Source organism: Leptosomus discolor, chromosome 2 (assembly GCF_034619465.1).
Source record: "Leptosomus discolor isolate bLepDis1 chromosome 2, bLepDis1.hap2, whole genome shotgun sequence".
NCBI lineage: Eukaryota > Metazoa > Chordata > Aves > Leptosomiformes > Leptosomidae > Leptosomus > Leptosomus discolor.
In genome coordinates this window covers 127,085,560-127,110,013 of record NC_141392.1, presented here as the reverse complement: position 1 = coordinate 127,110,013, position 24,454 = coordinate 127,085,560, and the positions used below count along the sequence as shown (strand labels likewise).

The following is a 24,454-nucleotide window of genomic DNA, read 5'->3' as shown; positions in this document are numbered from 1 at the left end:
GCTTTCTTGAACGTGTTCTCAGGCTTTTGTTACTGGTATGAATGCCAGGTCTCTATTTTTATCTCTCTTTTTTTAAAAAGCTTTTGACCTCAATAACAGGAGGTTAATTGTGCATTGCAGAAAGTACTTCCTCCTCCTGATTGTCAATTTTGCAGTGTTTGTTTGGCTGAATGTTTGGGGGTTTTTTAACCTGTGGTACAAGTGGCTAAATAGGAGCTATTGAATAAACTGGAAAATAGGAATTGAATGTCCGTTTGTTGTCCGTGTCCTTTTGTTGTCAGTCTCCCTCATCTGTGTCTTACAGAGGGCAAGTCGGTCTGTCTTCTCGTTTCCTCCTGTGGCGGATTCGGCAGGTTCCTGCATACTTTTGTTCTCTCTCCTAGCTCTACCTAGGTTATGATTTCAAATGCTGAGGATCTCTAGTGACCAGTCCCACTCATTGCTATAGACGCAACACAACGTTTCCCGTTACTTCCTATTTTGAAATTCCGCCGTGTACTTGATCCGTCGTAATTTATTCTGCTGTGAAGTTTATTTGGGTTTGGATTTCGTTTTCTGAAAACAGATGCTGTGGTTTGGGTCGATGCTGCAGTTTAACCAAATGCCTTCCGACTTCCTTGTCTTAGTCATTTGTGCCTTTTAGGCTGGTTGTGGTTGCCTTCACAGTCTTTTCTGAAACAAGGGATTTCATTTTCTTCCCTTTGGTGTTTTAATCATTGTTACTCTCCTAATTAAAAACGTCTTTCTTAATGGGTAGCGTCTGTGTTGAAGGTTTTTAGTAAGTTGCTGCTTGCTTCTCCGGGAGACGGGAATGAATTACATGATGGTGCTTTTACTTTGAAGTCATTTATATGATTAATTCTTGAACCAGCTCCAGATTTGGAATCCTTTCTCTTCGCGTTCTCTAGAGATCATTTTTCATGAAAAAACCACAGCTTAAGATGTTCTGCAACCATTAACTTTTTCCTTTAGACGCAAGGTAGGAAATCTGTCTGCCTGCGGCGGTGCGTTTGGACAGACAGCGTCCCACGCGGACTGAGGGTCTCTCAGAAGGCGCCTTGAACTTTTGACATAGTTAGAGTGGGAATCCAGCGATCGGTGGCTGTGACAGGAGTTCGCAGTTAGTGCTGTGTGCTAATAATATCAAGAGTATTTTGAATTTCTCTTTGGTCATGTTCTTCTGTCCTCCTCCCCAGGCCTTGAAGCAGCAGCAGCAGAAGCAGCAGCAGCAGCAGCAGCAGCAATGCAGAGCAGGCATGCCCGTGTCGTCTAATCAGCACGTCCTTCTGAAGGCCGTCAAGGCAGCCGGTGACTCCACACCTGCCAAATCCGGTACGTGGCAGTGACGCTCCTCTGTGTCCTCCTTCTTCCCCTGCCGTGTCTCCGACTCGCCTCTTGTGGCTCTTAGGGGAGAAAGTGCTCTCTTCCCGTGGCGCTCTCTTTTGTTTCGGAAATAGGCTAGCTTCTGTTTGCCTGCCTTTGAGTTCAGTAGGAATGCATTCGGTTCAGGACAGATCTTCAGTAGATCTTCTTGTGCTGTTGTCTGGTTAAAAAGCTCCTTTCTGTGATAAATGTCTTCCCCTGCAGTTGCCTGTGCGCTGTGGTCAGGTACTTCTCATGGCTAAGCAAATTAGGTGGTGTTTCTCTTAGTATTTTTTTTTTTTTTTTTTCCCCAAAACGGCTTCTCATTCTGCAGCGTGGCTTTCCTGTCTTGTGTCAGAGACGTATGTCCTGGTCTGAAAGATCCTCAGGAAGTTTCCAGCATTTATGCTGCAGTGGAAAGGGATGAGATCGCTGCTCTCCCCCCGTTGGTTCAGCAGTGCCTTGGCTCCCTCGCCACCAGCAGCGTTTCACTAGCCGTCATGAATTCTTGGTAGTCACTTCTAGCTGGTTTTCTCCAAATTCTTTTCACTGTGACTGATGTCTGTTATCAGCTCCTGGATCTGTAAAGCCGTGACTCAAGTTGTTTTCTTTTAGACGCGAGAAATGCCTCTGTGTTGGCCCGGACTGGTTTTCATGTTCTAGAAGTAAACGACTTCGTAGGCCAACGCCATCGTTATTTTATCAGTCCATGTGACCAGCGGTGGCTCTGTCCCGGCTCACCGAACACCAGTTTCACACTCAGGACAGAAACCACAACAGCGGGCCTGTCAGATCGAGCACGTTTGGCCTGGGGACCCGTGTCCAGCCGTGCCGAGAGCACGTGCGTCGAGAAGCGTGTGGAAGCCGGGCAGGCGCGTGGTCGCGCCCAGGGGGCTCGGAGCAAGAGGAGGGCTCTGTGCCCCTGGGACTGGGCGGGATTTGCTGCGGTGGGCTTGCGGCGCCTGGGAGGTGGTAACGGGTGACGCTGGCGTTGTGAGTGCCTTCTGGCAGCAACGCGCTGCAAAAACGACTCGGTTTTGTTTGGGTGGAGCCAGGCTCCTTACGCCTTTATTTGCTTTCCGCTGATTTTCAACCAGGCCATGAACAACTACTGTTTATTCAGTGACTTTGCCACTCGTGACCTCTGTAACATTTCTTTTTCAATCTGCGGAGTCCTACTGAATTTTTACAGCATCGTTTTGATATTCCGCATTTGGTTCGTCTTTTCTTAACAACTCCTAGCATTGTTTGCTCTGTTCGACCCCGCCGAAAGCAGGCATTTTCCTTGCACTGCTGAGGTTCCTCGAGCTCCCTTTCCTGAGCTGTCATTTTCTGTTTTAGGGCCCAGCAGTACGCACGTAAGGTCAGGGGAGTTGTTTTTGTACATAGTGTTTCTGAGTCCTGCCTGTTCTTCTGTCACTCAGCCGCTCGTTGTTGTGGAGTCCTGCAGCTGTGATGGGGTGGGAACCTAAGAAATACAGAGGGTTTAGGTGCGCAGGGTTAGTGTGTGTGGTATGGAGCAGGGATGTGAACGAGAGGAGAAGAGGGCTGGCTTTTTGAGGCTGAGATCTCTTCCAAAAAGCAACAGTCTCCTCCTCTGCCTCGCAGTCCTGCTGAGTCCAATCCTGCTCCCCCATCTTCTGCCACACGTACACGGGTCTAAGCTGTGTGGACTGCTGAAGTCCCTGCCCTCACCCCCCATCTCTTACACTAATTGTCACGGTAAAATGCTGTGCTAGCCATCAAACTCAGGCCCCCCGATGGGATGGAAATTCCCTCCCCTCAATAATTACCCTCTTTTTCCATCCTTCACCCTTGCTTTACTTGAGTGGTCCTGGTTTGTCTCAGAAAGGTGGTGATTGTGAAAATGTAGCCGTTGAGGAAGCTGCAGCAAGAACGCTCGCCCCCAAAAGGCTTCTCTCGGGTGTTCTCTCGCAGACAGAGTGGCTGAGACTGGTGGTCGTGAACCTTGCCCAAAAAAAGGGAGAGAAGGCAACCAGATCACAGCAAAACTACACCTCCAGTCCCAGCTCCTAAGCTATTTTCACTCTTCTTAAAAATGACTTTGTGTAAAGCCTGGTAGCGTGGGTAATACCAAGGCGTTACCTTGAGGAGCCTTCAGCGTTCTCACAGCACCCGTTAACTGATTCCAGTCCCGAAACTCCTTCCCCTTCCGAACAGTCGGTCCTTCAGCCCACAAGCCCGTGCTTAGCCCAGGCCACGGCTGCAGCTGGAGAGCGAGCCGCTGCTCTGCTACCGGCTTAATCCTGGCCCAGGCGCTGGGCACAGGGACTGGATCTCGGGCCGTCCGTTCTGCTGCGGTCCCTGACGCAGCTCTGGCTCGGGACGAGCTCGCGGTCTCCCGGACGGTCCTTGGCACGGCTGGGTGCTCAGCACAGCCCGGACGCCCTTCCCTGCCGGCAGTTTGAATTTTGAATCGCTTGGGGGAGACGGAAAGCGCAAGGACACGAACGCGGCCAGTTTGTGCCCGTCGTTCTCGGGGCCGGGGGAACGCCCAGCGCGCCGTCCTGGTGCTGGTGTGGCGCAGCCAGAGAGCACTATACCACAGCGGTTGAAAAGCATCCTGCTCGTGCGTATTCTTGGTGTAATTACGTGAACGTTCAGCTGGAATTCACTGCTCAGGTTAAGAAATTCCGCAGAGCCATCCGAAACTAGGCCTAGGAGTACCCTTGAGAGCTCATCTAGTCCACGTCCTTTCCTCGGGGCAGGATCTGTGGCGCGTTCCTGACAGATGTTTTCTTCGGTCTGTTCTGAGAAATGCAGAGACCAAAACCTCCCAGCAAGTCTTGCCCTTCCTGCTTTGTTAACTTTATCCTGAAAATGTTTTCCCTTAGCCTCTCATCAGCATCTTTTCTGGCTTTCTTGGGTTTAAACCCAAGATTTCCTGTCCTAGCCACCACGGACGCAGCGGGCAGGTTGTTTGATTTCTTCCGCCGACTGCGTTTTACATAGTTGGAGATGTTTCCTCATCTCTTGCTGATTTTCTTTAGCATAAATTTCTTCCTGTGTTTTAGTGTGTTTGTTTGTTCTCCCTTTCCAAATAGCTCTAAACAAATCCAAACCAAAACTAGGCCAATCTGTCCTGGCCTGCTGGTTGCACGCTGCTGGAATGTTTCTCGTAACATCTGTTCAGACATAGGCAAGGTTGCGGCTCTGCGCCGTGTGTGCAGTTGAAAGGAACAGGCATATTTATCAGCTGCACTTCATGCATCATTTAGCAGCAGAGCGAGTACCTCACAGCTGCTGAGGTTGCCCGTTGTTCCCAGGCAGCTTTGGACTTCAGACCCTTTCAAAAGGGTTAAGGGGAAAAAGGTTAATATCATCTTGCTTGTTGGAAATTCAGCCCTAAGCTGTGCTTGGGCCCTTTTCACCTGGTCTGAGGAGGGAGCCAAATTAATCCGGTAGAAAATGACACGTTTCCCGTGACGGCGGTAAGAAAATGCGGTGCCAGAGGCATGAAGTCTTTAGCCCAGCATGACAGCTTAAAAAAAAGCCTTTTGCAATTTCTCTGCTAACTAGGATTAAACCTGAGCGGTTCTGTAGCACACCAGGCAGGTGCCGTTCCTGGAGGACCCCATCTCCTGAGCTCCCTGCCCCCGGAGGACTTACACCTTCCCTTGGGGAAACAGGAACGGGGGAGACCGGAGAGGGGCTGAAACAGGCGGGATGTGGTGTGAGGTTGTTAGCTAGCGTAATTCTTAAAGTGGACTAATGGAGTGAGTAATCCAGGCTCCTGTTAGTTCGTTAAAGTATCATTTGGTGTCTTTTATTATTATTTGTGATTCTGATGAGGCTTTTGCCTTTCCTGGGTGTGGCCAGGGCCCTGCTGCTGGCCCTTGCCAGGCACGGTGTGTCAGGCCGCTGGGGCAGGAGGTCACAGCATATCGGTTTCTCTCCTTATTTTGGTTTCACACTTCCCAGACCATTGCCACATCCATTTTAATCATGGCTGAACTATTTTCTTCCAGCATATCTATGTAATTTTTGTTGCTTTTTTATTTTCTCTCCAACTTCCTCATATTTTGCTGCTACGTCACGGTTGCAAGCTGTTGTACGTTCTGCGTGTCAGCTTACCCAGCCTTTCTAGTGCTGCTCTGAAAATATGTTGGGATCTTCGGACCACTCGTGGCGGTAGGGACCTCAGGGAGGCCTGTAGCCCAGCCTCCTGCGCAGAGCAGGGGCAGCTTGGCCTCCAGCAGGTCACTCAGGGCTCTGGCCAGTCAGCTCTTGGAAAACCTCCGAGGATGGAGGAGGCACGACCTCTCTGGACCCCTGCTCCACTGCTGGACTGTCCTCAGGGGGTAGGGGGGAACTTTTCCTTATGTCCTGTCTGACTCCTGCCTCTTTTCTCTTGTCCTCCTGCCTTGTGCTGTGACAAGCCTGGCTCCATCTTCCTGATGGCCTCCCGGTAGGAACAGGGTGGTCACTACCAGGTCTCCCTCAACCTTTTTTCTCCTCCAGCCTGAAGAAGCCCCAGTGCCTCAGCCTCTCCTCACAGGGCAAGTGCTGCAGTCCCCTGAGCACCGTGGTGGCCCTCAGCTGAGCTCGCTCCTGGTCTTGGATGACTTCCTTGGATTAGAGGACACTGGGGGCTCAAGGTCAGGTTGTGTCTGCCAGGACCCCCAGGTCCCCTCCAGCAGGGCCTCTGTCACTGCCAGGGGCTCTGCGTTTGTCCTTGGGAGGTTCCTGCTGGCCCCTTCCTCCAGCCTGACTCGGTCCCGCTGGTGGCAGCTCTGCCCTTGAGCGTAGCGTGTCTGGTCCCCACGCGTTTGGAGTTGCCTGCAAACCTGAGCGAGTGCTCCGTTGCCTCCCCTAAATGAAACCGCGAACCAGGGCTGGTGCCTTGAGGCACTCGCTTGTTGCTCCTCTCCAGGCAGGGTGCGGAGCCTGACTCTCCAGGTCTGGCCACCTCCCCCGTTGCTTGCCCATCTGGTTGTCCACCCTTCCAGACCCTGGTGTCCCACCTCGCCTACAGCACTGTGGGACACTACGTCAAATGCCTTGCTGAAATCGAGGTAAACGGCATCTGCCTCTATTCCCTCGTCCACAAATCCAGTAATCTGACGGCAGAAGGCAATCAGGCTGGTCGGGCGTGATTCACCCACGGTGAAGCCATGCTGACTGCTCCCAGTCCTCATCTCCTTTGCGTGACCACAAAGGTGCTCCACGAGGGGTCACTCCATGGTTTCCCCAGGGAGAAAAGCCAGGCTGACCACCCTGCGTTTTCTGTTTGCCCCTGTTTGACGGCGGGGGCCACATTTGCCTTTCTTCCTTCTGGGCAATCTCCCAAGGTCTTCATTTCTTTTCAAAGACGGTAGAGAGAGGCCTTGCAGGGACCCTGGTGGGCACCCCCACGACCCTTGGGTTCAACTCCTGTTGTCCCACACGCTTGTGTGGGTAGAGAAAACCTTCTTGACTCCTCTTCCTCGCCTGTCTGTCCTGAAGAGCTGGTGCCTGTCTGTGCCAGCATCCAGCCAGCGCGAGCCTGCCTACCTTGAAGACTGTGAGGGACAGAAAGAAGCGAAGGATGACACTTGTTCCACAGCTGTATTCCTAGTATGGCTAAGTAGTCCTCTGGAGGAGGACGTGAAACTATCTCTTGAGCATTTGAAAGAGGAGGAGGAATTACTGAGGGTGGTCTGAAAGAACAAAAGCTACAAGAGTAGGTTAAAATTTAGAAAGTGCACGTGAAGTACGAAGAGATTTTTCCTGACAGTGAACTGTAACAGAAACTAAAGCTGCCTCTGAAAGCAAGTTTTAACAAGAGCGTCACTGGATTGGGTCTAGATGGGAAGTAATGTGGGACTAACTGGGAACTAGACTCAAGCCATAAATGAAATGGTCACCCATACCTTTATTTGGTGATAGTCTGGCAGCTACAAGGGGGTCTTGTGCTTTCAGCCTGTTGGGAAGCAAACCAAGGAGGGTCGGTATCCTAGAAGTGCTTGTCCTGGAGCTGCTGGGATTCGAGCACGCCCGTTAGAGAGCCGGTATTGCAGTCCGAGCAGATTTCTCGTGTAATATTCCCTTGTACATCCCTGTGTTTAAATGTTTCACTTTCCTGTGCAGCTTGGGAAGGAAAGCAGTCAGATGGACAGTCAAGCAGCCCTCAGAACTCCACCTCCAGTTCCTCTCCCTCGGTTAAGCTTGATAACTCCTTGCCAGGATTGGGGAAGAAGCCGTTCCAGAGATCAGACAGGCTCCATGCAAGTAAGAGATTTATCTTTCTGCTTACGGAGATTTGGTTGCTCTGATGACAGAACAAAAGCCTAAATAGCAAAATTGAGTAAAATGTGTAATGAATTCCATTGCTAAAGTGACTTCTGGACAGCTCTGGAAGGTGCTGCTAGTATGCTGGGTGAATTAGGGTAAATAATTCAAACCTTACCTATGCAAATAAGCCTTTTCTCATTTCTTGTCATCAGGGGTTTCTACCTGTGAATTTGCAGCTCGCTGTTTGAGAGGCCAGGAGAGGACTTGCATTATTTATTGCAGGTTTTTAACGTGCTTGAGACGCTTTGATAACGTTAACAAGAAGGAAGAAATTCCTTTCCAGATCTTCCAGACCCCGCTGGTGTTTGGCTCCCATCCCATTCACTGCAGCTGGGTCTTTCTCAGCCCTCCTGACCCTTTGTGGTTTCTTCTACGTGCACCGGTGACGGAATTGACCTCGGTGGACTTAAGTGTATGCTGAGGTCTCTGTGCTAATCATCCTAGATTTTGTTTATCACTGGTGAAAACAGGCACTTTTCAGGGCAGGTTTCGTTTGTCCCCTGTAATTAGGAGATTCTGCAACTTAAGCAGGTTATAAAAACCTGCAGAGCTGTTTTCTGAGTGACTTCTAGTAGAGCAAACTTCCCCTGACGAAACAAGCCTCCATGGCATTTGTTTTGGTAGGTCCTGTTACCTTAAAATTTATTGCTGCCCCCTCTGAAGGGCAGCAGGGTCTGTCTTAGTATTACCTGCTTTGCTAATAATGCACTCCTCATCTAAGCTTCAAAGCACGTGGTGTTTTGCCAGTGACGGGCAGCGGGTGCGTCCGAAGGAGCAGAGTACGCGGTACAAATGCTTTCTCCCTTTTTCTTCTCTGAACTTGCAGCCCACCCCTGAAGCTGGCTGTAGCGTAAGGGTTAACGCTGACTTGCTGGTGCTTGAACACAGAAAAGGAAAGAGAGCAGTTACTGGTGGTGGCTGCTGTGCCTCGTGGTGCCGGTTCTGCGCAGGCGCAGTGATGAATTCTTCTGAAATGCTTTTGCCGAGAACAAAGTGGGAAAGTCCAAGACGAAATCCCGAGGAACAAACTGACCTTGACTAGAGGCTTAAAATAGAACATGGATGTGGCTAAAAGCAGTTCTAGAAACCCTCGTGAAAAAGACTGCTCGCCAGTCCCCAGATAGCCAGGATTCCTACCAAAATGAGCTGAACTGCCCCAGGCTGCCGTGTGTTGGGTATGGGAATGTTCTGTGCTGGAAAGGACCCCCCACGTTTTGGGTTTAACTGTATGTGCCAAGGTACAAGCTCTGTTTCCAGTCGAGGTTTGAAATGGGTTGCTAAGGTGGCGGTTTGAAAACCTCCAGTCGGGTGAGCTCCAGAGGAGCCTTTAACCCTCTCTGAGGTGGGGCGTCGCTGACGTCTCCGTGGTTCGTTGCAGGGCAGCTGAAGAGGACGAAGTGTGCGGAAATCGATGTGGAAACCCCCGACTCCATCCTGGTGAACACAAACCTGCGGGCGCTGATCAACAAGCACACGTTCTCCGTCCTGCCGACAGAATGCCAGCAGCGCCTGCTGCTGCTGCTGCCAGAGGTGGACAGGCAGGTACGTCGTGGAGGGGACCTGGGCTCTTGGGGGTCGGCAGGGAGCGTCTCCAGAAGTAGTTCAGACCAGGCCTCCCATTCCTGGGACTGTGTCTGACGGGACGGACTTCTTCTTCTCTGCACAGCGTAAAAAATACTGGAACGTTCTTCAGTGGTTCGTTTGGGTGTTTGTTGCTACCAGAAAAAAAGACCCCCAGGTTGATAGACCAGCGGCTCCATTCTGTTTAATCAGCTCTGTATTCCCAGCTACGGCGAGAGCCCTGTTTCTGCTATGTGGGACGTGAAGAGGGCCGGGGGTGATGGGAATGCAGCAGTTTCAGCATCTTCCTCTCTCCTGTCCTCTCCCAGGCTCTCCAGTACAGGGTTAACCCTGCAGCCTTTTACACTGGTGCCTTCCCACCTAAGCAGACGCGGCCTTAGCTCCACCATTCTCATTTCTCATGACCTCCCATTACAGCTGTCCAGCTCTGAGTTTGGTCAAGTGGCAACCTAATGGGTTTTCCATTGCGTGTTCGCACTGTCCAGGTTGTGGAGCCTTGACCTGCTCCAGAGAGCTTGTGTCCTGACCTGAAACACGCGCGAGATTAAAGGTACCAGGCGTGGAGCGTGAGCCAGCCTTGAAGGCCGTTTGTTGTTGTGGATTATCTGTCTGAGATCTTGCTGTGTGTGAAGAGAGGAATTTGGGAAAGCTGGAAAGTACTTGGTGGGGAGGAATGGGTTCATCGGCTCTGGGAGGGGCACCGAAGAACAGTGAAGGTTTTCACTGAGCTCTTCAGTGAAAACTGGGACAATTAACACGAGTGACCAGGGGTGAGAAGTCAGCCTTCGGTGTTAAAAGAACAGCTAAGAGCATCTTTTGCTAAGAGAGTTGTTTCAGCCCAGCTGGGTGTGATGGATTTTGCCCGAAGGGGTACCTGAAAGGGCTGCCTGAAGCAATCTCGCCGTGATAGCAGTTTGCTTCAGCAGCTTGTGGAAGGCAGGGGTGGTGCTGAGAGACGGAAAGAACAAATGTTGCACTTGGGTGTAAAAGGAGGAAAAAACAATGAGTTGAGGAAGTGAAGTTCGATCTGTTCATGCTCAACACCAGCAAAGCTGTGGATGGAGCAAGGACGCTTCCTTCCTTTTGCCGTAGTCCTGTGTCACGTTTGCCTCCGGCACGCCTGCTCCGCTGGGCCGGGAGCTTCAGAGCGAGGTGGCCTTCTGCGCTGCGCTTCCACCTCGGTTGTTAGGGGTGTTGGTTCAGGTGCCCTAATGGGTGCCTAGAGCCATTCCAAATGTTCCTGAGATGCCAAAACAGGCTTCAAGATGGTGCCCCAGATGGAAATCTTCTGTGTGTCCCCTCTCAGATCTGCAAGTCCCTTGAAGATACTTGCCTGGGCGCTGCTCAGAGTAGTGCTGGGTGCCTGTGTTACCCACCTCAGTCGCCTCCCAGGAGCCTACGTCTCAGCTAGTTACTCGGGGCTTCTTTGAGAAAGGGCAAACCCGGGTACAAGGAAGAGCCTGTGACCAAACACGGGTCGAGGTGAACCGAGGCCCCACCTCTGCGTGCCCGGTCGACTTGGTCGCCACAAGCTGTGAAGGGACAGCAGCGCAGGCGCGGGTGCTTGGAGCGCAGCCCTCCAGGTCCGATGGAGTCACGTCCATCCTCGCAGCGGCGCTGCTCGTCTGCTTCTCGTGTTAGTAACGTTAACAACGCGGTCGGGTCCGGCAGCTGCGCTGGGGCCTGCTTTGCCCAGGATGCTTTGCTGAACGGAGAGGGTTCGTCTGGAGTTGGGAGGAGTTCTGACATGTTACGTTGCCTCGTGAATTCTCATCTTCAGTCAGCATTCATCGGGGACTCGATAGTGCAAGGCTGATCCGATAAATATTTGAAGGAATTGTTTTATAAGTCCGGGGGCCTTTGTAAGAGTTAGGTATGTGTCAAAACATGGCGTGATGCGGTTTGCAGCTGGAGTTTACTGGCAAGAACCTCGCAGCAGATGGTAAGACATCGCTGTCCTGACTTTTAAGTTTAATTGTCCTTAAATTGAATTAGAATTTGACTGAGAACAAATTTTGACTAACTAAATAACGTTGCTTGGCTCCTGAGAGGACAAATTTTACATTTCACTGCAGTCAGTCTCCTAGAGCAGCCCCCACGCCACGTGAGGGTGCGTGCTTTACAAAACACCAGGCTTTGCTGTAGTGAACAGGAGAAGGGGTGAAGGCGTTGGACGCGCCGGTTCCGACAGGCCACGTCTGTGCCGCGTGCTGCTCGGCAGGGACGGTGCCTGAGCTCTTACAGCCGGTGCTTCTGCAGAAGAGCAGGCGGGCACCTCGCGGTGTGACCCCGTCAGCCCTGCGGTGGTTGTCTGCCCTCCGACACAGGGAACAGGCTGCACCATGTGTGCAGCGAGGACGGTCTTGTGAATCCTGCTCCCTGCAGTCGATCAATAGGGATTTGGGCTAGAAAATAAATCCCTGCTGTTGTAATCCCTATAATGGTTGCTCCTGACTGAAGACTTAAAAATCTCTAACCAAGTCTTACCCACAAAACCTTCTGTCAGGTCACTTCCCTCGTTTCCGTTACCTGCATCGCCAGGGAAGGGGCAGTGCTGCTCTGTCGGGCGTTGGCTGCACTGATCTCCCCGTGTAATCAGATGATCCTACAGTTGGGTTTTGCCGCTTTGTTCTGGTTTGTTATTTCCACAAGAAGTGGAAGCTCATCGGTTTTGCCCACTGCAAGTTTTTACTGGATGATATGATATGCGTATTTCCGTGTTTCTGGCAGAGGAGTTCCACGTGTGCTTCTGTGGGATAAAGAGCGAAAGCAAACCTCAGCTATGTTTTATTACCCTGGTCGTCATTTCCCACCGTGCTACGTTCCAGCCTCAGCTCGCGCTTTCATTTGTGTCCTACTCTATAGCATGGCTGCCCTCTTTGGTAACTGTATTTCAGAGATGAAATGGGGTTTGAGCTTCATTTGTCCCTGTTTTTCCTGAAGCATCCATGGTAACGATGATACAGTTATTGTTACACGTTACCTTTTGTGTCCTTGCTGTTCCTTCGTGCGCTTTTTTACGTTCACCAGAAGACAGCAGAGCTGTTGCTTCGGGTGGTAGTTCAGGCGATACCTTGCATTCATTTTGGAGGACAAAAGGCAGCTGAAGAAGCTTTTCAGAGGCTGTGCTGTTCTTTCTGCCTGTACCACCTGCTGCTCGTGCGTGTCGGGGGGCAGCAGCAGGGTTATAGAGGACTGGGCTGAAGGATGAGGAGAATGCACCACGGCCTCCTAGACCCCAGACTTGGCCAAGCACAGCCGTAAGGCGGCTGCCTGTTTTCTTCTGAGCGAGTTACAGGCGGATTCCAGGGAGATTTGTGGCAGTGCTGGGACTCCTGCCCTGTTTGCAGATCCCACGTGACAACGCGGGACGTTGTCTTTCCAGGTCGTTAACACGCTCTGCTTTGTCATGTGTTGCAGGTTGGGGCGGACGGTTTGATGAAGCTGAGTGGCTCTGCGCTCAACAACGAGTTCTTCACTTCGGCCGCCCAGGGCTGGAAGGAGAGGTTGTCAGAAGGTAAAACTTCCCCAGGCCGCGGAGCCAAACGCTAGAAGGCTTTCAGCTAGCGAGTGTTTTGGGGGGGGGGGTGTGAAAGATCTTTCATGGGGAAGCTGAAGCGCTGGAGTGGCTCGGTGAAGGCAGCTGTAGTCAGCGCAGCTCGCGAGCGCAAATGCGAACCCAGCGCTGTGTGATCGCAAGGGCACGGAGGGAGCTGCAGGAAGGAGTTCTCTTGTGAACTTCACTTGTGGAAAAATAGCGAGTCCCTGGAAGAGATGAGAAGAGAAGGAAAAATGTGTTTAAAATCTCGTTGAGATGACAGTAGAGCTGTGTTATTCTCAAGCTGCGGTAGCTGACTGTAGCCCACTGCCAAGCTCAGTGAGAAGGTAAATTATATTCCCAGAGGAATGTGCTCTGTCAGCAGCAGGGTCGCCTGGCCACAGGTGGTGTGGCCCGTCCTTCGAGCCCTGATGCGTTACACGACAGAAAGCCAGTCATTTGCTAATCCACAGGGCTCCTGCACTTGCAGCAGGCACTCGTGTCTTGAACTGAGAGGTGCTTCGTTCCATGATTTGATCAAAATCACGTCGCCGGAGACGTGCTTGCTCGCTGTGGCAGGGGCCGGTTCTTCTGCAGGGTCAAACCATGCACCCGTCACCAGAGTTCTTGTAAAGGCTGTTGCGCCGATCACGGCTCACTTTAAGAAGAAGGGAATGTTGCTTCCGCCCGGATGGTTGACTCTTAAGAGGCTTTTCCACAGAAAACGTGTCCAGTGCTGTACGAATAACGCTCTGTATTTTGTAGATCCTGGGTGCACCTGTGCCAGTAGACAGGAGGGCGTAGAACTCGGCTGTCTGGTCTGTTTAACTGCTAAAGCACCCCCGGCTTTAGCCACCATTGCTGAGTGTTTTCCCTTCAATGCTTCTTGGAAGACCTTTTTTGTCTGCCCATGTCTGCCCATCCAGAGGGTGTAGCTATATTTATGCAAAGACTTTCTCACCAGAGTACAACTGATGTAGAACCTCTGCGGTGGTAGAGCTCGCAACGGTGAGGGTGAAGCCGGGAGATCCCACTGAGACGCTCTCATGTGTCTGCTCGAGCGTCGGGGCGTGACGCCGCTGTGGGCAGAGCAGTCCTGTCGGCTTCCCTCAGCTACTCTTCCAGGTGCTGGTGACTCATGACAATGCTGTATTATTAAGATCAGCCTTATCTTGAGAAAACACAGGCCTGGTCAGCCTCGGTGTCATCATCGGGAAAGTCATGGAGCAAGCCTTCTTGGAGCACACCTCTGGGCAGGTGAAGAAGGTGATTGGACACCATCAGCATGTTCTTACCAAGGGTAAATCGTGCCCGAATAGCTCGACTGCATCAAAAGAGACTGAATTTGTGAGCAAGGAGAGAGCAGTGGGCGTCATTGACCTCAACCTGAGCGAAGTTTTTGATAACTGTTTCCCACAGTATTCTCGTGTCCAAGGTGGGACACTGGGATCTAGGTGGGTGGACAACCAGATGGGTGAGGAGCTGGTTAGACATCGAGCTTGGAGTCATGGTTCACGCTTGGAGGCTGGTGACAAGGGCAGACTGCAGGGGCCTGTCGGGGCACCAGCGCCATTTGCCTTCTTTATCAGTGACCCTGGGGGAGTTTGTGGAGGACACCAAAGTGGGGGACCAGTCAAGATGCTTGAGGGCCAGGCTGCCATCCAGCAGGACCGAGACAGGCCAGAGACAGCAGGATCCTGTCCCTGGGAAGGAAGAGCCCCCGGCAGCGATACAGGCTGGGGAGGAGTGACCTGATCGCAGCCCCCCGCTGCCTGCAGGGAGGCCCTCGGGAAGACGGACCCAGGCTTGTCGCAGTGGTGTGTGGCAGGAGGACGAGAGAAGATGGGCATGAGACAGATGGGATGTAAGGAAAAGCTTTATTCCCGTCCAGCAGTAGAGCAGGACCCAGAGAGGTTGTGCCACCCCCATCCTTGGAGGTTTTCCAGGAGCTGACTGGCCAGAGCCCTGAGCGACCTGGTGGAGACCAAGCTGCCCCTGCTCTGAGCCGGAGGCTGGGCTTGAGAGACCTCCCGAGGTCCCTTTCAGCCCTCAGGTAGACGTTCAGAAGTAAAGTGACTTCCACTTGACCGTGAGCTACCACGGAGGTTTTTGGTGTGCTTTGTGCTCCGTGCACACCTCGGCCGGTGCGGACGGATGCTGTTAGTTGAAAGCTCCCAACTGGGAGACCAGGGTGGTGTAACCACAGCAATGAAAATCCGAGAATCCCCTGCTGCGACAGAGAGAGTATTTCTAATGAATGAATTTTGTACCCCGTTGCTAAATTACTCTTTAAGTGAAGGCAGGCCTTCCTCTGTTTTCAATGCGACAGACTTTTCTGTATTTATTTACCTGAGCAAGTTCACACAAATGGAAAAGAAAGCTGCTGTACCAGAGGTTCTGGTTTGGGCCCTCTGTGCTTGCTGCAGTCAAGGGGTGACTGTCCTGGTTTAGTACTGACAAGTAACAGTGACTGAAAAGGGGCGCACTCTTGGTTTCCTTTGGACGTGTTTTGGCAACTGCATCGAGAACAAACTCAGCCAGAATTTCTTCTGATCCCCTTTATTTGACGGGAGAAAATGGTTGAGAAACAAACTGGGCAGTGATGAAGCGTCCAGTTCCTGTTAGGCTCTTTAAGGAACCCCCTCTCTGGGGTAACGGCGGTGTTGGAAAAGATCTGGTTCTAGTAACGGTTTCCTGCAGTGCTAAAGAGCACAAACAAAACGGTGGGTGAGGTAGGTAAACCTTGAGCGCGAGTGAAGTCTTGAGGCTCAAGGTCACATGTCCATCCTCAAAGCGCTGCAGTTGTGTCGAAAAAGCAAAGCTTCCCTGTTGCCTGATGATGAACTCTTAAAATATTAACGTAAGGTGTTAGGAGCCTCAGTGTCCAGAGTTGCGTCAGGGGAGGGTCCAGCCTCGGCACTGGGGAACGTTTCTCGCAAACCGCGATACGAGGATGTGTGAAACGTGCGCGTCAGGTGGGCAGAGGGTTCTTTTGTTCCCCACCTGCCTGCAGCAGGACAACCTCCGTGGCCAGGAGTATTTTCTGTCATTTGTGCTGGGCACAAGAAGTCTGTGTTGTTCTTGCCTGCGTGTTGCACCAGGGCCAACCGCGACTCCCGTTTCGAGGGGCCGTTTGGCGTTGCCATCGGCACAGGCAGCATCTCCACGTCCTTCAGAAGATGGTGGTTACGCACCCCATCCGTTGGGGTCTGGATCTGCGTTCAGTTAGTAAGTGCTTTTCACACAAGGCATCTCCTGGCAGCCCGAGTGGGCCCGAGAGGGGAAGGAGTCGCGACCCGGGGTGGTAAAGCTGTTGCCCCCCCGCTGCAAGCAGCCGGCGGCCGAGAAGCCCCTCGCAGCTCGGGAGAAACGCCGAAGCGCCGCAGGCGGGGCTGCAGCCTCCCGAGCTGCGTCGGGGACTTGCGAGGCAGCCCTCTCGCCTGCGAGGCTCCTGCCGTCAGCCTGCTGCGTTCCCTCCGTGGCTGTGTTTAAAGGTACCCTGTTTTGCATCTCGCAGGGGAGTTCACGCCAGAAATGCAGCTGAGAATACGGCAAGAAATAGAAAAGGAAAAGAAGGTCGAGCTGTGGAAGGAACATTTTTTTGAGAGCTACTACGGTCAGAGGTAAGACGTTGTCACGGGTTGAGGCTGGGCCGGCCACTAACAAATGACAGACGCTCTCTACTAACCCCTCTCCCCTCCCAAAAAGGAAAAGTGACTGCTGGGAGCAGTCACTGTCTGGAAAAACGTGCTGCTGTTTCAGAAAATGCCGTTAGTTAGACAAGACTTAGCTCGAAAGTTAAAGCACTAAAGCAGAATTAGTTCTGATTTAGCCCAAACCAGGACAGACACTCAGCTGACTTTTTTACCCTTGTGTTGCCTGCCCAGACGTACGTGCTGATGCGTTTGTGGTGGTGCTGTCCACCAGGAAACACTATTTTTCCGTAGCCCTGAGAGAGGCCTGCAGCCTCGCCTGGCTGCCACGGAACTGAGGCGGCGCCTGAGTGACGCAGGCCGGAAGCGACGTGTTTGCTGTCACGATTTCCAACGCTTTGACCAGGGTAGCGCTGTTTCCCTTCGGCAAGGGTGTCCTTTAGGCTTTACACCTTAACTTTTCCCACTCCTTGCTGTGACACTTGGAGACGCTTCCCTCTTACGGTCAGGATGCTGGAGATCCGCGGGGACGTGGTGGTTGGGCGCGCTCTGCCTTGCAGTAAGGCACCCGCTGTGTAAAATCTTGTGTATTTCCCCACGTATTTGGTTAAACTCCCGAGTCTGCAAGTCTTTTATTCTCTGTTTCTTTTTGCTGCGACATTTTCCCATCCTTCTGGGCTGTGGAGAGGATTTGAGGTTTCTGTGCGAGTAACTGTACTAAGAAACTTGAAAACCAACAGGCACATATCAATAACCGATAGGGAATTTCTTACCCTGCGTCTCGCCAGTTAGCTCTTAGGCTTGTCCTCCGACTGTCAGCCGGTTTTCCTCCCAGTCATTTGTGATGTTTAACCCTCTAGAACGTCTGGATTCTTGCTAGCCCTGCTCCTGTCATTCTGTGGTCTGAGAGTTTGGGGTTTCCCGGGTGAGTAGGAGGCCGGTGTGCGCGCGTGTGGCACAAGTAACGGAATGCAGCAGGGTGAGAGGGCGAGTGGTCTAGTGGCGTTAGCAAAGGGCTGACCTCCGGAGAGTTTAGCTTCCCAGCTTCTTCCTTTCTTTCACGGCTAAAGATGGATGAATAGTGCAGGGAAACGCTCACAGCTGTGCTGGTGGAGAGAGGCAGCAGGGTTGGCTCTAAGCTGAGGGCACCTCGGGGGTTCCGGCACTACCTGCGCTCCTCTGGAAGAAACGGTGGGAACGCTTCTCGGCGTCCCTTTCCGCCAGTGTCACCGCAGGGGCTTGAGTCAGCCACGAGCTGTGCGGGGTTGTTCACGTGCTGCAGAGGTGTCGGTGGTGGCTTATAAAGGGGATATTTTCTGCTGGCCAAATTTGTTGGATTTGCAGCCCGGAAAATTTGTGCCTGGGTAGAGGACTGGGTCAAACCTGTGTGCCACGTATTTCGTTTAGTTGCTTTTAAACTTCGCTGTTAAATTCTGTTTCATGTGGAAGTACTAACAGTGCTGCAGGTTTTCCACGATCACGGCACGGAATTAGGTGTGCAAGACCTTTATTTAGGGTGTGGTACGCAGAGAATCCCCTCTCAGTGTTTGTAAGGATAGCATGCTTTTTGCAAAAATGTTTTACAAAATAAAAATTCTGTTTTTCTTGATAGTTCTGGACTAAGTCCTGAAGAGTCCAAGAGACTGACAGCAAACACCAGCCCTGCCAAGCCAGAGACTGAAAATCCAGCAGCTGAACAGCCAAAATGCCCGCCAGCCTCTCTGGCATCACTCAAAGAGGAGATTACTTCTCCCTTCGAGTCTAAAGCACAAACAGTCCGGGAAGCACCAGCGATGAAGAAAGGAGGAGAGGAAAGAAGGGAGGACGTGCAGCCAAAACCAGCCAAACCTGCAGAGGCCTCGGTTTCCCCGGGAGGGTGTGCAGTGAAGCCAAGCGAGCGTTCTCTCCCAGTGAAGGAGAGAGTCCAAGGAGAACCCGTTCGCGAGAAACCCCAACCTGCCGCGCGCCAAAAGCCTGAAGAAGAGAGCAAGCCTGCGGCGTCAGAGGAGGTGAAGGAGCCCGTCAGTACCTCAGGTTTGGCCCCGAGTAAACCAAAGAGCCCCGAAGCAGGTGATGTAGTAGCAAACGTGAAAAGTCCGGGAATGACCCCAGAAACCCCAGAAAAGAAGTCCCCCGTGAATGAAGAAATGGAAGTCAGCATTGAGGCCCACAAGAGGAAGTCGGAGAGTCGCGAAGAAGCTCTCACCACTCCGGAGAAGAAGCCACGCATCATGGAGAGCTGTCAGCACCACCAGGCGTTTCGGACCCAGCCCCAGTCCTTTCCGGCTGCGGGGACCCCGGTGCCCCGGGTGCCCCCACTCAAGGTAAAGAGAAAGGAGGGGAGCTGCCCAGCGGGGCCTGGCACGGCTCCGTGCGGCTGGTGGCTCCCACGGAAACGCCGTGTCGGTTCTCGTTGTGTGTGTAAGTGACGTCACCTCCGAGTTTCAGTGATGGGAATATTTGGTCCAAACGCGGAAAAGCTCAGCGGTTCGCTGAGGGGAACCTGCTGGCGGGCTGATCGACGGAACCCCCCCGAGTGGTTCGGGTGGGAAGGGACCTTTAAAGGTCTTCTAGCCCAGCCCCCTGCAGCGAGCAGGGGTTGACCTCAGTTACGTGTCTGTCACAGGATCTCCTGGGCAGAAGCTCGAACTGTCGTGCAAAAGCCCAAGACTGAGTGTAACAGGGAGCACTGCAGTTCCCAGGGGGAACTGGGGAGGGCTGGGGAGGAACTCTGAGACCGTAATAACGAAGCGAGTTGTAGCCCAGGAGTGCAGAGAACTTTGCAGAGGTGTGAGCACCCCCAGGAGTACAGGAGCAGGTCCGGAGGGAATGCTGACAGCAGCTCCCTCTGTCAGACCAAGTCCAGAAACTCAGTTATTTACCCATGTTGGAAAAAAGACCCTCTAGAAGTGGTGCAGTTCCCATTTGTGCCAGCTGCCTGCAGGGCAGTGCCAGGCTGGGTGGCAGGGAGAGACCCTTTCAGGGAATGTCTCCGTTCCAAAAGCCCTTTTGCTGCTGAGTCCCAGCGAGATCCTCTGTGGGAAGGGAAACAGGGAATCGGTCACCACGAGGGTAGGGCAGGTGGGGAGGGAACCTGAAAGGGATGTTCAGGGCTTTGGCCTGGACGATGCCGTCCTCCTGCGCCTGAGATCCGGGCCATAGACCACACACCTGCTGCTGAACTGCCAGGAAATAGCCCCCTGGTGAATCACACACGCTCTCGATTCGGACATTGGATGCTCTTTCAGAAAACTGTTACAAGATCGTGCGTGCGCGCGCAAGTAGCACTGGTCGCTTCTCCGGCCGTGTCGTGCTCCACAGGAGGTGGTAGGTGGGTGAACCGGCACACAGACACTTTCTGCAGCCGTGTGGGGCTGCAGAACAGAGGGGTTTGGTTCCCGTAGCGCAGGGCCTGTGCTGCTGCTGGCGGAATTGGCGCTGGTGAAAGTTCAGCTCCCTGGTTTGCGGCCTTAGGCGGGGGCGTTCCACTCTCCTGTTAGGTTCTTTTACACCAGGCAGTATGCAAACACAGAGTTTTAAAAAGGGTTCATTGATCCCACTGCTAAGTGTGGCACAAAGGTACGAAAGCATTAATACGGTTTGTTAGTGACAGAAAACTGGGGGAAAACTGTCAATAAAAGAGATTTGAAATGCCACACAGGAGGAACGGTCGACCTTCCAGTGTAGTGAACAGGGGATTTAATTTAATAATGGATTGAATCAAAGGGCAGTGGAAAATACTTTCCCTGGTGAGGTAGAAGACGTCACTCCTCAGAAAAGGACGAAGTGGTGAACTGGTTAATGAGGAGATGAGGGGGGTCGGCGGGGTATTGCAGCTACGTGAAAACAAACCTTAAATACGCTCGCCGAAGCGGTGGCAGTGGAGGCAGTGGAGTGCTAACGTGGTCGCTGTTCTCATCGCTGACGTGAGAGAGAACAAACTTACAGAAAGTAACCTGGAATGATGAGGGGAGTGGGGAACCTCTTTGAGAAGACAGGGCTAAAATAGCGGCATTTTATCCGCAGATACACAGTGGAGGGATGGTTATTGCTCGCTGTGCTGAGGAGACAAGCGTAAACACGCAGGGGTAGAAGAGCCGTGCAGAACCAAGCAGACCATTGGCACAAGGATGTAAATTACACACAAATGAAGTGTGAAACTTAGAGTAAAGAGCGATAGGTGTGGAGTTCGGGAAGAACCTTACCCTTTTTTCTGAGGGAGCTTGGTGGGCTTTTGGGTGATGGCGTGTGGCGTCCCAGCCTGCAGCTGCAAGGGATGAGCTTCCAGTCGGAGTCGCTGAGATTGTCACAGGCTGGGGGTGGGTGGGCCAGGCATCGACAGATTACCCGGGGTCTTTTGCTGCTGATCTCAAGAGAGGGCGACAAGGGGTTTCTCCAAAACGACAACTGTTTCTCTGAGACTAAACTGTAAACACCTGCACTCTTGAATATGTGGGTTAAATGTTCCCCGTGTCTCAGCTGTGCTTTTCTCCTCCTCTGTTTCAGATTCCCGTTTCCAGAATCTCCCCGATGCCATTTCCTGCGGGCCAGGTCTCTCCCAGGGCACGTTTCCCAATCTCGCTTACCAGTCCAGGCAGAACAGGGGCCAGAACCCTGGCAGACATCAAGGCAAAAGCCCAGCAAGCCAAGGCTCAGAGGGCAGCGGCCGCCGCTGCCGCCGCCGCCGCCGCTGCCGCCGCCTCGACGGGGGGGGCCGTCCCAGGGCCCGGTCCGGGCGGCGGCGGGGGCCCGCCAGGCGGTGGAGGAGAGAAGAGTAACGCAGCCACAAGCAGAACCCACGAAACTGGAATTCGAGGAAATGCACTGGAACTGGCAGGAACTGGAAGCGGGGGAAATTCGAGAAGGTTTCTTCCCCATGGCCCAGGGACCCCTACCCAAATGGAGACCCAGGCCGCGGAGCAGGCACCACCTCACCATCCTTCTAGAGCACAACTACAGCAAACTTCCGCGCCGCCGTGCAGGACCGCAGCCAGCAATACAGGCACCAGCCCCTCCTCGTCAGCGCTGCCGGCGCTAGAGAAAGCCAACAGGCTAAAGCCGAGCCCCCCCGGTGTGACGGTGAATCCGGTTTCAGGCTCCCCGTACGCTGACAAAGAAGAAAAAGCACGTTCTGCTCCGGCAGGGCCGAGCCAGGCCTGCGGGGCGCCAGTGGTCAGGGACGGAGCAGCCGGCGTCACGGTGGCCCCAGCAGGTACCAGCACGAACGTCCCGAAGGCAGCGCCTGCGGCCTCAGGAGGGACCAGCTTAGAGGCTTCTAAAAGCAAATCTCCTGCCCCTCTGGTGTCTTCACTGACAGGCGCGAGCTCAGAAGGGCAGGCTGGGGCTGTGGCCGCGTCTGCCGCGTCCGTCCCGCCCTCGAACGCTTCGTCGGTAGCGCCCAGCCTTAAACCTCATCCGAGTTCGAGCTCAAGTGGGGCCTTCCCAAAACCAAGCTCCAGTATTCCCGCGAACAACCCTTTGGTCACCCAACTTCTTCAAGGCAAGAACGTCCCTCTGGAGCAAATCCTGCCGAAGCCTCTCACCAAAGCAGAGATGAAAACTCTCCCGTCAGCTGCTCATGAGGAAAAAGGGGCAGCAGCAGCGGCGGCATCCAGTGCTACAGGCGTAGCAGGGAACGGCCCTGCAGCCGAGGGTGGTGAAAGACAATCGAGTTTGCACACACAACAGCTTGGGAAGATCTTTTGCCAGAACAGGCCTCTGCCTCACATTCCAAGGACCTTTCCCCTCCCCTCGGGAAAGGACCCCAGTCTTGACCAGCACCAGTGCCACGAGGCGCTCAGCAAAACCACCCAAGAGCAGATCCTTCAGACTCTCATCAAGAGGGTCCAGAGGCAGAATTTGTTGCCAGTCCTTCAGCCTTCGCAACTGAACCTCACTCACTCAGGTTTCCAGTTAGAAAACAGCTCCACCAGCCAGAGGTTTATGCTGGGTTTCATGGGCAGAAGGACATCCAAGCCTGCTATGTCTGGTCATTATCTGCTCAACATTTCCACCTATGGTCGTGGTTCAGAGAGTTTGAGGAGAGGCTTCTCCTTGAACCCTGAAACACGCTTGTGTCTGAACAGTCCTGCTGATGCTCCAAAACCAGAATTTGGGGAGTGTGAGGAGACAGGTGGCCCCGGCAGCAGCAGCGATGAAGGAGATGCGGACGACGAGAGCACTGGTGACGAACATGAATGTATCAGTGTAAAAGAGGAGCCTCAGGCTTCGCAGGTCTCTGGTCAGTGTGAAAAAGATCAAGTATTGCACAGCATAAATTCTTCGGATTACAGCAACCTTGCTAAAAGGGGTGTCAAGACGGAAGCGGCCGCGTCTCAGCGCGCAGCGGGCAGCAAGGAGAGCGCCCAGGCGTTCGACGGAACTACGTTAGCACGAGATTTCATTCAAGCCGCTCAAGAGCAAATGGCACACGCAATGAGGGGGAAGACGCACGGCAATCCGGAGCTTTTCAGTACTCCTGGGCCGCCCTCGGACTCTGCGCAGCAGCAGCCTCCGCTGCTCTCCCCGGCGCACCCTCCAAAGCTGTCCGGCAGTGCTGCAGCGCAGCTCATCGGGCCCAGTTACAGTGGCACAATAAACGTCTCCACCTCCCCGGACGTGAACCAAGGGTCTCTGATGACTGGGCTCTCTGAATGCAATCAGTTGTCCAGTAGCATGGGGAACGTCATGTCCTTTTCCGTGACTGTAACCACCATTCCCACCAGCCAAGCTATCAGCTCTGGCAACCACGCTCCGACCATCCCCGTTCAAGCCTTCGCTGAAGACCACAGCATGGAGGATTCCCCTTCCAAATGTTACTGCAGGTTGAAAGCCATGATCATGTGCAAGGGCTGCGGTGCCTTCTGCCATGACGATTGCATTGGCCCCTCTAAGCTCTGTGTCTCCTGCCTCGTTGTGCGGTAACCGGGACGGGAGGGGGAAGAGGATGGCTTGGGTTCGGGTTTGCTTTCGGAAGTACGTTGGGAAGAAACGGGAAATTTACTGCCTTGCACAAGAGACACGTTACTGAATCAGGAATACAGAGTAGAGTCCTTCTTTCATTAAAGAAAGAGCACCTTCTTGTACAGTGAGTCTAAATTGAGCTCAACTACGTGAATTGTGACAAGAGTTTGCACTTAAGGAATTATGTAAATATGTCACATTATTTTGTTTAAAAATATTTTTTCAGTCTTTTAGGAGGTAGTGTTTGACTTGTACTGCAGTTTCATTAACCCCAGCCTGCTCTCCAGCCTGTTTGCTGAGCTCTGCTCTAGGTGGGGGAACGACTCCCCGGCAAAACCTTAGCCTGTCGTTGCTCTTCTCTGGACAAAGAGAAGAACCAGATAATCGAGGAGCTAAACGTTCGTACTGACGGACCGCAGAGCGCCGAAGCGGGAGCCCCTCACGGGCTCCCTTTATCGCTCTAAATTCTAGTTCCAATCTTTCAGCGCTGGGAGGCGTTAACGCTGTGCCGGCCTTCCAGGTAATCGCCTTTCGCTTGTGACCAGGCTGTTTCCAGAATGCACCCTGGGTTGTGCAATATTGGCTGGTGGTGTTGGTTTGCATATCCTCTCCTCTCCCAGGAGTCAGCTGCAGTCACCTCGTTTTAAGGAAGGTAGTGTCTTGGTTTGCCACTGGTAAATACTGAAAAAGGCAACTGTACTAACCATAGGATTCAAGAATTTAAATCACTAAAACAACTCGGTAACCGTGATGAGGGGTAATCCCGGGAACCGTTTAAAGCAGAGATCACAAATCTGTGCTGAACTGCGTTTGGTTCCGGGCTGTCAGGGCTCGGCAGGAATCGGCTTCCTGAGGCATTTCGAGTGAGCTGGGAGGTGCCGCCCCGCCGCCACGAACCGTCGGTGGTTCCGATACGTGGTGCAGGCGAAGCGCACGAGGCATCGCTGGCTGCTGCTGCCCCGGCAGCTTCCCGTCTTTCTCCCGCCCCCGCAATAGTCAGGCGCCTCTTCATTTCTGTAGAAGATTTGATATTTCGCTAAGGAGGGAAAGGAAAACAAGTGTC

General features: G+C 53.0%; 1 protein-coding gene across 2 annotated transcripts in view; it reads left to right on the top strand.

Moving 5' to 3' along the window:
* Nucleotides 1-23,569, top strand: part of ASXL2 (ASXL transcriptional regulator 2) — a 115,074-nt gene extending 91,505 nt beyond the window's left edge. Inside the window, exons 6-13 of one of the 2 annotated variants that reach the window (XM_086461753.1) lie at nucleotides 1,197-1,332; nucleotides 7,453-7,593; nucleotides 9,035-9,198; nucleotides 12,658-12,754; nucleotides 16,293-16,398; nucleotides 18,041-18,135; nucleotides 18,196-18,752; nucleotides 20,935-23,569. In XM_086461753.1, the coding sequence (XP_086317879.1) occupies nucleotides 1,197-1,332; nucleotides 7,453-7,593; nucleotides 9,035-9,198; nucleotides 12,658-12,754; nucleotides 16,293-16,398; nucleotides 18,041-18,135; nucleotides 18,196-18,752; nucleotides 20,935-23,352 (3,714 nt within the window). In that variant the 3' untranslated portion in view covers nucleotides 23,353-23,569. Of the gene's footprint in view, nucleotides 1-1,196; nucleotides 1,333-7,452; nucleotides 7,594-9,034; nucleotides 9,199-12,657; nucleotides 12,755-16,292; nucleotides 16,399-18,040; nucleotides 18,753-20,934 lie in introns of both variants that reach the window. The other variant, XM_086461752.1, reaches the window with a different exon arrangement.
* Nucleotides 23,570-24,454: the final 885 nt, after the last annotated feature.